General features: G+C 38.5%; 1 protein-coding gene across 6 annotated transcripts in view; it reads left to right on the top strand.

Moving 5' to 3' along the window:
* The first annotated feature begins 3,748 nt into the window (after positions 1-3,748).
* Positions 3,749-12,835, top strand: part of ATP2B2 (ATPase plasma membrane Ca2+ transporting 2) — a 347,317-nt gene continuing 338,230 nt past the window's right edge. For 5 of the 6 annotated variants that reach the window (XM_024193612.2, XM_024193610.2, XM_024193611.2 and 2 more), the window contains exon 1: positions 3,752-3,950. In XM_024193612.2, the coding sequence (XP_024049380.2) occupies positions 3,752-3,950 (199 nt within the window). Of the gene's footprint in view, positions 3,951-12,835 lie in introns of all 6 variants that reach the window. The other variant, XM_024193613.2, reaches the window with a different exon arrangement.

Raw genomic sequence — 12,835 nt, 5'->3', positions numbered from 1 at the left:
GTATTGTTGGAGATGTAGTCCTCCAGGGAACCCAGCCCATTGTAGACAATGGGGGCCCAAATTACAACTCCCAAAAGGCAAGGGCAATATAGTTTAGTGTTGACCTGACATGAAAAGAATCATTTTAGCTCAATTCAACAAAATAAAAAAATTCAATTTAAGGAACGTCAGTGTTTCATTTCAATCAAAAATGGCAGAACAGAATGTTTTGACATTTCTGAATAAATTGATTTTCAGAATTTTGTTTTATGAAAAAAATCAGATTTTCATCCTGTTTCAGGATGAAAGCAATATGGAAATAATGGAATTCCTGTGGCATGGAAATTCTGAATTTTGCTCAGCTCTCATGAAGAGTTCCATTTTGAACCTACAAATCTTGGAGCCGCACTGGTCCTGGGAGTCATGCCACATACCGATCTCATGTTTTAGATTTCTCAGCTTTTGATAAAGAAGTATTAATCTCTCAGTAAGGATGAGGTGGCCCATCTATCAGTCACATTCAACTGGTATACACTTGGCAAAGTTCCTAGAATTTTCATAAGATATTCCAGGATGAAATGAAGCCTTCATATCTTGTTCCACAGGATTAGAGAGATTCATTATTAGTGAATAATGTTAATCATGCTTTGTGCTTTTTATATTTTACCATCTGTCTTTGAAAAACACTAGGGATGTTATTTCCTTGGTGTCATGCCACTGGGTGAATCCCAAAGATCATATGAACTTTGAAATACTTTTTGCTTGAGCGCTAATGGAAGTACACCTCTCAATTTAGTGGTTTACTGATTAATATTTAAGTGAAAGTCAAATAAAAAATTAAACAGGCAGATGATTCAATCATATGCAAAGGAACAACATCCCTGGCTAATGTTGGCTGACAAATGACAAAAGTGGCATTTCCAAGAGTAGGAACAAATATTAATACATAGTGATGGTGCTATGATTAAAAAAAAGTGTGTTTTGCTTAACAGTAGTATTCCTGTGAACATCCCACAGAGAAAAATCCTCTGGCAGACACATTTGACATCCAGCCTTAATACCCTTTGCATTACTAATGAAAACAGTAGGTGGTATTCATCAAAGGGAATTGATTTCCTTGCAGTTTCATGAACCACTTTTAAGGACTTGGTCAGAAAGAAAGAAAGAGAGAAAAACAAACAAAAAATAGCAATGCGCTCTCTGCTATGTAAATGCTGCAAGTTCTTTACATTATGGCTGGTGCTGTGATACCCCGTGGTCAAATCCTTTAGACACATACATTCTATAAATAGCATTTCTGTGCCAGTCTGCAAGTAGCAATCTGTCTTTTTAATTATTCTTTTTCATTACTGAACCCAAATTGGTTCATGTCAATGTCTTTGGCTGATATTTCAGCTCAAACACTAACATGCTTTCTGGTGAGATTTCCTGGCTTTCATCCATTCATAGATGAAACCATAAATGGCCAGATCCTAAAATGTGCTGATGTCTGCTGTTTCCAAGCAGTGGGAGTTTTGGGGTTCATTGCCTTTTGCGATCAGGCATGTTGTGCAGGGATGCACAACTTTTCCTCTCTATTTTACCAACTTTTTTGAATCAAACCCAAACAATGTTTTGAGCTAGTTCCCATTTTATCCAAATCTGGCTACCAGTCCCTCAGAAAAAAATCTGTTAGCTACACAGAGAGGTATTTTTGAACTTGCTATGTTTTGACGTATCTGTAATTAAATTGATACTGCAATCACTGTTTTGCATTCAACCGTAGCAGCTTGTGTGTGAGAGAATGTAGGATACCTCCTGCCTTCTGAAGATGCAGTTATTACATTTTGAAGGATAAAAGGTCTTTTTTATTCCTTCCAATTTCTCTTTACCTTTGTATTTATTGTGCAACATACACCGCGTTTCCCCATCAAATGTCTATGCCCTGCAGGGGGTAAAAGAATACATGAAATGCTGTGTCGCAGAATTATCACCACCAGGAATTTCACAATGAGCATGGGGTGGGGAAGAAGAACTCTCATCTAACATTTGACTGATACCTGGATTCTGTGCTGTGGTAATAAAATTCTGATGCTCTGATATTCCGTGGAATTCAAAGGAATGACATACTTTTTGCTAGAGGTCCATATTGCATGTTTTAGCTGGTGTTTTAAGCAGCTTCAAAATAGATAATTTAATTGTAGGCAAATAGGAAATATTAAACACTGAAAACATTATCCCTTTGAAATCAATGGCAACACACTTTTTCAGTGGGCCCAGAAGCGATATTAGCTGTATGTGGGCATGGAATTAAGGTTGTCATGACAGTGTCAAGATGGGGGGTTAAAAACATTTGGTTCATTCTTTTTCCCTTTGCATAAACTCTGCTGTAACAATTCATTTCTTTGTGACTCGCACGCTGCTTAAAAAAAAATCCACTCTGACAGTCAGAGGTCCATCATTCATTAGTCTGATACCATACTCAAACCTTTTCTGTCATGTGAGAAATATTCAGGGGTCTATAGATTAGGCAGTGAACAGGCACTATCCCACTTCAGGCAAAAAAGAAACCTTTAATCTCTGTTAAACCTCTGTGACAAAGTATAATAGCTGGTCTCAACAGCATTTCAACCAAGTTCATTAGACTATGTATAAGGAGAGCAGATTTTAAAGGCTGGCTTAGAAAGTAATCAGTTGGTCTCCCAGATGGTCCAAATGTGACTCTTCAGGAGTACGCATGTTAAAAAGCCTGTATAAGTACAGCCTTTTCTTTATTTGAATGCTTTGTAGCTCTCAGGCCAAAGCTATCAAATGTGTTGGTGAGTCAGCAGTTAGTGCTGAAGGAAAGCAAACTGAAACCTTCCCATTCCTATGAGAGACAGTGCTCATTGTTTAGCCTGAAGCACTCAGGTGCTTTATCTCCTTTCCTGTGTGTGTTTATTTTCCTAGCTGACAAAGCTGCAATGCTTAATTTATTTAAATGTATTCTGGATTGGCAATGAAAATGTTCCTATTCTTTCTCCTACCTCCCCCATTTTACTTTTCTTGCACTGAAAAATGGTTTATGTAATGGATGAAGGCATAAGTAATAGTATTCAATTAATTTTTATTACTTTGTAGTCCTTCATGGGTTTTTTGTTCTTGTCAGATGAAAGATTGATATAGCAGTATGAACCAGAGCACATACCAGAGGCACATCTAGACTGTTGGACTAATGGCTTACTTATTAATATTCATGAGCCATCTCATTTAGCAGGCGCTCTTGGGACTTGATTAAAGTAAGGAACACTGCTATTGCTGCTGTAGCTGGAAAGAGCCTTATGTATGACACAGCTAGCAGTTTCAGTCTTTGGTGTCGGCTGTGACTAACTGCTGCAGCAACGTGCAGACTCTTGTATCTAGTTTTTTTAAATCAAGGACTACATTTGGGAGAATGAAGTTCAAAGGCTCTTTCTGAAGGTTTTAGGTTCGCTCTTCTAACATGTGCTTTGTGTTTTGATCCCAAAGGTCCGGAGGAAGAGATGACCATGTAGATACTACAGCCTGAGTGCAGCATAATGGGAAATGGTGAATGGAATGGAGCTGGTCTGCAGCCTTGAAAGCAGCCATCCTGTGGACTATTTCCTGGTCAGGGACACTTCAGTCATCAGAGGCATTCTCCACTGACTTCACTGAACACCCACTGGATTCTTCTTAATCCCTTAGGTTGGAATTTGAGTTTCCTCCCTTGCAATTTTGAAGCAATTTTAAAATTCCATCTGGTATACAGAGTGGAGCAATACAATCAGCAACAATGGGTGACATGACAAACAGCGATTTCTATACCAAGAACCAAAGAAACGAGGCCAACCATGCAGGAGAGTTTGGGTGCTCGCTGGAGGAGCTGCGCTCCCTCATGGAACTCAGAGGAACAGAAGCAGTAGTAAAAATTAAGGAGACGTATGGGGACACAGAGGGCCTCTGCAGGCATTTAAAGACATCACCAACAGAAGGTAAATGCGTTTCCCTTTCTTCATTTGAGTTGGGTTGTGCAGGGTGGTGAGATTCATATAAAGGACCTCCACCTAAAGTAAATGGTGGAGGGGGTAATCTTGCTTCCCTTCTGAACTAGGATTCATACAGCGCTTCTGTTATTCCCAACAATGACAGTATACCACTACAAAGGAAAAACACCTCTGAAAGGGGAAATGAAGAAAGACCTAGACAACCTGCTTGTCAAATATGGCTTCTTGTTACAGCTTGTGTGTGTGTGTGTGTGTGTGTGTGTGTGTGTGTGTGTGTGTGTGTGTGTGTGTGTGTAAAAATAGGGCTGCATATTCAAGTTGTGAATGTGCTAATTACATTTTAAATAGAAGACAAATAAGTAAATGAGAAATTCAGCTCCAATTTTATAGCAAAAGGAAATTGCATTCTGAGGATGCTCTAACTTGTGTATGGTTTTTTTGGGAGTAAGAGGAGAATTACTTTGAAGGAATTGTTATGCTATATGGTTATCTAGTGGTATGAAGAGAACTTTTAGGTTATGGATATTAAATTGGTCAATAGAGCAATATACAGTATATATTTTCTTATAACTAACCTTGACTTCTGGTAATACCGTAGATAATTTTGCTTAGGTTACTATTTGACTATGAGTATTTGCTTTTTCTATTGGTAATTGCAACAGTGGGCCTTCCTCCATTTAATAAGCTGTGTCATAATCATTCAATAGTCAATTCTCATAAATTGCTCATAGCATTTAACACTAACTGTATTTTCATATCTAAAAGAAACAGGAACACTTTAGGTTAATAACACTGTCTTTGAATCTATAATATTCATTGTCTTTGTCTTCTCTTGTAATGCCACCAAGACCCACTCATTCATTTTAACGTTTTCCCCCCTTTTTCAGAGAGGTAGAAGTGTTAGTTTAAGGTTTGATTCTTTTTTTTAAAGTAACCTTTTAAAATTAGTCATTTAGACATGAGTAAGGAACTAATTACTGAAATTCCTGAAGTATTAGTTTAGTGATAAGCCTGTCACTTTATTATAATATCATGTAATGTGATATTATAAGCTTACACAAGGAAAAGAGTCCTCAGGAAATAGATTTGTGTTTGTCTTAAATAAATTCTTCATAGCCCTACACATACTGCTTTTCAGTTACCTATTATCAGAATTGGTCAAGTGTTGACACTATGATAAAGATTTAGTCCACTTAGTAATGATTTACTAGGCAAAACTACCAAAAAATGAGCAACAATTTCTAGGAGTACCAGAACCTTCACATATCATGATGTACTGTAGGAGAAACAATGAAACAGGAATATTGTGGAGAAGATTTTGGTGTAGTACAGTATGTGCTAATATACAAATATGGCAATACCTCTGAGATACATAACTCATGGCTTGGAAGCATGTCTTTTTAGGTGGGAATACTACTGACTGATTGTATACTATATTGAAATATTTATTTAAGACATGCAGAGAGGGCTTTGTATACTGGGAATCTATCTAGTTGGAGATAGAAGTCAAACTTCAAAGGGATAGTGATAGGTCAAACTTTAAATATATTTTTAAAAATAGAGCCTCATCCATTCTACTAAAACTTACTTGTATCCCTCTTCACTGTCATTTGCATTCAACACTATTACTATGACATTCTATAGGATCTTCTTTTGCTATGGAATGAAGGAAACAATCAAAATGGAGTTTGTTCATATAGACATGAGTTTCACATGCACCTAGGGTGACCAGATAGCAAGTGTGAAAAATCGGGACGGGGGTGGGGGGTAATAGGCACCTATGTAAGAAAAAGCCCCAAATATCGGGACTGACCCTATAAAATCTGGTCACCCTACATGCACCCAGAATAGTAATAGGATTGAGAGCCCAGAAAATTGCCAAGATGGTTGTGTACATTTTCAAAGGGTAAAATCACCCCATCCCTTGGAGTTTTCTTTCTTGCAATGAGTAACAAGTTACGCCACGGATCCCTTGAGGGCCATCTGTATGGAAGCATGTGGCTCTGCAGCCAAAAGATTCAGCCAGCCTATCTTCAGTGACACCATGCTGCTTGAGCTTCCTCTACCGGCAGCCCCTCCCCCCCATCCCAAAATCTCCAAAGAACATTTTCACATTGCCTAAAGCTGCAGATTCCCTGCAGGGCTTGTGAGGGAGGGACACAGTATGCATGATCCCAGGCCACTTCCTCTCCATTAAAAGATCCATGAACTTTGGTTGGTGAGAATCCTGTGCATGGCTACATGCGAGCTCTGGTGGTTACTCTCCATGCACAAATCTATGGAGCAAGTACCACCTCAATATTACAACACTGAATTTATTTTCATGGAGTATTGAATAAGTGTAAGAGCTGACAGAAAATTTTCACCTGAAAGCTGACACTTGACATTTCACCATATTGAAATTTATCTGACCTGAGTCCATTTGCTTGCATGATATCATATTAGGAAGGTTATAAGGTGTAATTAGTGAAGAATTTTGTCTGACACACCTTTTCCATTTTGATATTTGATTTAGTGCCTACACACTGCTAGGAAGAGCCACTTAAACTCAAAGTGGCTGTTTGAGGTCTGGTTTAAAGCCTTTGAAATGATGGCATCTAAGTTAGACAATGCAAATATAACTCAACCCTTGTTGATACTGTTGTACATACCCTTTCTTGTGCTTTTTGAATTCTGGTTATTAAATATCTAACCTCATCTATTAATGCTAAAATAGAGTTTGACAGAGCATACTGATTAATATAGTAAGATTTGCCAAGTGAACATATAATATATTTTGTCAATAACATGTCTTCTTTAGACTCTTCTTTACATTTTCCTTGATCTTGTGTTTCTTAATTGTAGATGTGTTTGGTCCTTGTTCTCATTATTCTTAAGGAATTTCTTGAAATAAAGTATGGTTTTGTTGTATTGGAAAGCTACTATTTAGGCTTTTTTCGAAAAGCCTATGAAAACACTTTCTGTGGGGAAAAGACAAATATGTCCCTGCTTGAGATCAAATTAATTTTCATTAAAATATTTTAAATAGATTTTCATAACATGGTGTTTCAAAAATCAAGGAGCACCCAGCTATCTGTCGGTGTACAAGACACCATTTGAACCAGGTGAACAGCTCTGTGTTGATAGTTGTATAACTTTCCATGGAATTTGAGTCTGTGAGGCCGCCTCAAGCGTAATGATACCTTATGCAGGAGGAAAGACTGCTGTTACCATGTGCTGAGTTAGCTGGAAGAATATCAAATGTATTCCTTCCAGAAATTAATATGTAAATATATTTAATCTATAATTTTAGGTAGTGTGCGTTAATATAAGTTATGCAAGACATTTTTTCTTCAGAGAACAGCAAAACTATCCATTCCTTTTAAATAGTAATTACTATATTAATTATTTAAGTGAGAAATCATGTGAGACAGTTTTTCAGAGGTAAGATCCTGAAATGTAAAAGCAAATGTGTCTTTAATACTGATGCGTGTGTTACCTTGTTCACTTCTACATCCATCTAGAGAAGCAGCTGTTGCCTTGGTAATATCTGGGCTGTCATGTCTGAAGCAGCACCTCCAAGAGATGTTACATTTTAGTGATGGTGTTACAGCACCAGAGAATAAGCTTGTCGGCTGCTGTAAAGTAATTATCTGATGTATCAATCTTTTAGAAATGGGGCTGGTGCAAACTGAACCCATTTAAGACCCAAACTTTAAAGACTGAGTCAATGGCATCTGGATTTTAATCCCCTCTGGATTTAATAATCAAAACTAAAATCACCCCATTTTCTAGCAGCGTCTCTTCTGTAAAAAGACTATGATAAGCAGAAAGAATCAATGTGCATTTTAACCATATATTCATTTTCAGAAGCCAGCTTTCGTGTTATGGTAACTATCCTCTTGCTAAGGTATGATGTAATGTTTATCTTGCACCTCCCTCCCCACTGTTTTTGTTTTCAAATGGGTAGTTGTTATACAGCAGATATAAATTGACAGTGGCTGCTGAACAAGTGTGGGTTCATTTCATTTTTAGTTATGACAATCCAATAAAGCCTTACATAATTTTATTAAAATATTCAAACAGAATCACTAAGGAGCAAAAACCAACAGCATAACAAAACGGACCAATTATTTGGTGCCACAAAACAGGAGAGAGAAACAAACAAAGCTAGCAAAGCCGGAACAGAGACTTACGGTGTATAACCAGTGGAGACACTCCAGCCTGTTTCTGTTAAACTATGGTCACATGAGTTTTCCATCAGTTCTAAATCCTTTCAAAGGTACTGTGAATAATTAGATGTTAGAACAGTAACGTAAGTTAAAGTATTTAAATAAAAATTATTTTAATACAGAAGTTTACTATTGAACCAGACTGACTTACAAAAATTTAAAAACTTCAAACTGAGAAATAAGTGGAAGCTAGACATTTGTACAGCAATTGAAATTGCCACAGAATGGGAAGGAATGCTCCTAGGAATGCATTGATGCAAAATTTAGAAAAATATAAGGCAACAGTGGAAGAGAAGGAGATAACTGTAACAAGGTTAGCATAAAAAAACAGAAGATACATTATACAACAGAAAGAGTCAAGAAAACAATGAAGTATTTGAATGAGCACTATATGTACTGTTCTGTTTTTTAGTGTCAGGGAAACAAATGTTGTCTGCTAAGAAATTTTTGTGGTGAAATCTGACACACCATAAACGGTGAGAAAAACAGAGCAAATGGAAGATTATGAAAGGGAAGAAATTAGTAATTCATAGGCTGAGTTTTAATTGTGCCTGTTTTTTGTTTGAATTGGCTGAAACAGGTATTTAACAGTTTCTATGCAGGATTGTAGGTTCTTTAACATCAAGATTAATGTAAAAGTCTACTGGATATTTAAACTTTTGAGGACCATTTTACACAGCTGTTCTATATTAATTTTAAGTACTAGGTGACTTTCTGCAAATTGTAATATTTTAATTAAAATACTTGCTCCAGAACCCAAGAGCAGCATCGCAAACACAGTGAAAGATATGCCCAAGCATGTTTTCCTTACGGATTGCTGTACTAATTAACTCATTCCTTTCTTTTGTGTTTTCAGTAAAAATTTTTAATTTATTTGCCAACACACATGCAGCATTCAGACTTGATGTTCATATCCAACCCCTGATTTGTGTATGTACATACATGTATCTAAAAGAAAAGCTGGGTTTTAAACAATGAAAGCTATTTTCTTTTGCTGCCAAAGCCCTTCCCGGCTAGCATAGTTAGGTAGTCTGATCCTGCTTGTGTCCTAGCCTTTTGACATATTAAACTTTTATTTTCTCAGACAAGTAGAGAAAGAGACTAACTTTTAAATACATTTAACTTTGTTCACATTATCATAAGCAGTATGTAGGAACTTTTTGTGCCTAAATAGAGAACATATTGCCTTCATATTTTTCTGTGACCACTTTAATAGATAAACTGATTGCCCCGCCCTGCACCTTCAATTATAATAAACCATCTTCTAACAGTCTCTTTAGGCCCCTACTCCTAACCCACCTAAGAAAGTAGTTGCACTTTGCATCCTGTCCAGAAGATTTTAAAAGTCTGAGCTCTAGTGTAGCAAGTGGGGGAAAGCACGTTCCGAAGTCAACTGGACCTCACGGAGGATGTCCTGCCAGCAGTGCTTCTAAACAGAGGGAACTCCAATTTGAGCATTTCTGCTCATCAGAACTGAAGTATCCCACGCCCATTTACTGCTCCTGCTTTTCCTTGTTCAGATGCCGCACAGAACCCAAGGGTAGGATTCACTGGGGCACATAGTCATTTAACTACCGCTGGAGATGACTAACTGCAACATTTAGACCCCACTTGCATTCACAGAACACCTGCTCATCTGCCACCTAACGTTGTAAGCGCCTAAAGTTCCTGGATTCCTAAGTTTCCTCTGTTAAAGTCCCCTAGGTGCCTAACTTTTGGCAGCTGGGCATGCGCACTGAGTCCTGACACTGCCCAACAGTTTGGCACCTAAGTCGCTCCTAAGCCCCAGTGAGATTCAAAAACTAGGAGTCCCCCCCCATGCTGCTTTCGGGGCCCAATTTGGTAGGTGTGCTCAGAGCACATCTAAACCAACACAACACCCTGCTTATAATCTTTAGCTTAGTGGTTAGAGCATTCATCCAGTATGTGGGAGACCAGGGTTTAGTTCCTCCCTCTGCCTGCTTTGTGGTGCAGGGAGTTGAATTTGAGTATCCCATTTCCCCAGATAGTGCCCAAACCACAGGGCAATAGGATTTTTGGGGCGGGGCAGGAGTGTCACTCAATCTCTCCTGTTGAAACTGTTCCACTGTGTAAAATAGTTAAATATTCATTGGGCCAGACAGAGGATTAGAATGACTTTATAGACCTCTCACCTAGGAGGTGGGAGACTGAGGTTCCAGTCTTCCTGTTCCAATGAATGTTTAATTATCTATACACAGTGGAACAGCTGAGTGTTGGGTGCTGAAGCCCCCTTTGTGACTACTACCCCAAGTCTATTGGAATTGTCTGGGCATTTAACACACAGTTATCCAAAACTAAATTAAATTCCTTTGAAAATCCCTAACGTCCTTCAGTGTGAAAATGGAGCTGAATTCATTGGGAACACAGGGGTCAATGCTCTCCTACAGGTTATTTGTGTCAGAGGGTGAAAAGTTTGACCCCAAAACCCACAGTAGGTGCTGGAAGCAAGAACCATCTGCTTGGGTGCCCTGTTTTCTTTTTTTTCTGCAGCCGGACTTTTCACAGCCACCTTTTGAACTCCTGGCAATATAGGCCTGATCTCTGCTGACATGGACTCTCCTGCTGGGTTCTACCTTGCAAAAATTGAACCCCTGTAAGATAATATTGACCCAGGCAGCATTAATTTGTGCTAGGTTTGTGGGTGGAAACGATGCAGTGTATAGCATCCATTTTTCCAGCCCTGCTACCTCCAGAAGGAGGCAAGAGAAAAGGGTAGAGGAGTATACAGTGGAGTTGCCTTCCTAGCCTAGATCATTGGATTGTACTCTCCTTCCATTCATCACACTGGAAAGGAGAAATCAGACTATTACTGTTCATCTGGCTCTTCCCACATGCATTCTATGGAGAAACCTTGGCTCTGACCCAAGGCAATATTGGGAAAGAAGTGTCAGAGTAGATTTTGCATGACATCTGATAACAGTTAAAGAAATGCTCAGGAAGAAGACTATGTATAGGGAACTTACATAGTGCATGCTGTTTAGAATACACAGATGGTACCCCTGGGACAGGAGTATACAGCATTTGTGTGAGTAGTGCTCAGAGTTGGTAATAATACATGTATTTGATGCTGCTCAGAATCCCAGTCAGTCCATTTCTTTAATCTGTGGGGCAAATTATACCCTGATATACTTCCATTCAACTTCCATTGACCATTAGCGCTTGCTTAAATTTATGAATGGGGCTAAGTGGGTGGAACCTATGACATTTCCCTCAAGGACACTCCCTGCTTAGGGTATTGGCACCGTTAGTACCATCTGTAGGAGCTTGACAGTAACTGCGACTGCTTCACTGGCAATGTAAAACCTGTGTTTAAAGACTCAGCACATCTCGAGTGTATTTTGTGCAAATTAAAACTTCTCAAGCTGTGCTATACTTGCCACTTGCCCCAGTGACCCTTTTCCCAGGCAGTGTTAACACCTCTAGTGGGACAGAACATTTTAAAATTGCAGTATGAGAAATATTACACCTAACACACACAAATAACAGCAGAAGAAAATTAACTTCTATAAAGCCCATGTAAACCATTTCAATATTGTTTCCAGAAACTAAATCCATCTCTTAGCTCAGCATCAGCAGTAACCTGATACAAAAAGGTTGGCTTTTCCAGGAGTTCAAAGAATACAAGTACATCTTCACACAGAAGTAGGGAACACAGCAGGAAACCAACAGGACATAGTTACGATTCATTGTTTACACTTGTCTCTACTTCCTAAACAGCCCAGTCTTAACTGATAATGATGTGTTGTCTAGGATGAGTCTCGTGGGGTTGCTTTTATGTGTAATGTCTCAGGCCAGTCTGTCAGCACATAGTATCTTATTTTAGTCACACATATTCTTGGGAGGCTAATGACTGGCAATTTTCTTGATCTAGACTAGGGAGATTGCATCATATTGCAAAGAAGCTGATATATTGTGTGTATCCCACTGTTCTTAGCAAGCACCAGAAGAGAGCCCTCCCAATTGGACATAAAAAAATTCTGAGAAACCCTCATGCCTGCTATTTTCTCACCCACTGTTTATTCTCCGATCAATCCCTTCTGGATTTCAGCATGGCATTTTCTTTGGTCAGACCTTTGGCTTTGGTATCTGAGAAGTTCAAAATTAGAGGCCACTCCACTGGTCACCATTAGTTGTGAGCCCAGTCACTCAAATGTATATTCTGTCCCAGAGCCCACTGCCTCATGGGACAGCAAATTTGATTAATAACTGAAACCACTATCTCTCAACCTCATAGCCTGTTGAAGCTCTTGTATGTGTTGATGTTTGAAGGATGGATAGCTGCTGATGCATTTTGCATAACCAGTAGGGATTTGAACAAGAAAGTGTATTTCAACATTGAATTTCTATCCTTTGGCATTATTTAAAAGCAGGGTCACAAATATTCAACTGCAGCAGGCTGAATTAATATTTGAAAATTCCCATAAAGTGGAATTTAATTACAGATTGAACTGAAATCTATATACTCATTGTAAATACCTCACAATGCCAATCAACTGGAGGTCTATGCTAGCAATCTAGTTCCTAATTTGGAGTTAGGAAGTGAGAGGGTATTTTTGGCTTCTATCTCTAGCTCAGGTACAAGCTTGTTTTCTCTCCCTGTTCCTCCAAAAAAAGGCATCACAGTGATACATTTAAAATATG

Source organism: Terrapene carolina, unplaced genomic scaffold (genome assembly GCF_002925995.2).
Source record: "Terrapene carolina triunguis isolate 2854851 unplaced genomic scaffold, T_m_triunguis-2.0 Scaffold232, whole genome shotgun sequence".
Lineage (NCBI taxonomy): Eukaryota > Metazoa > Chordata > Testudines > Emydidae > Terrapene > Terrapene triunguis.
The sequence above is the reverse complement of the archived record's forward strand: the minus strand, read 5'-3'. Positions and strand labels throughout refer to the sequence as shown.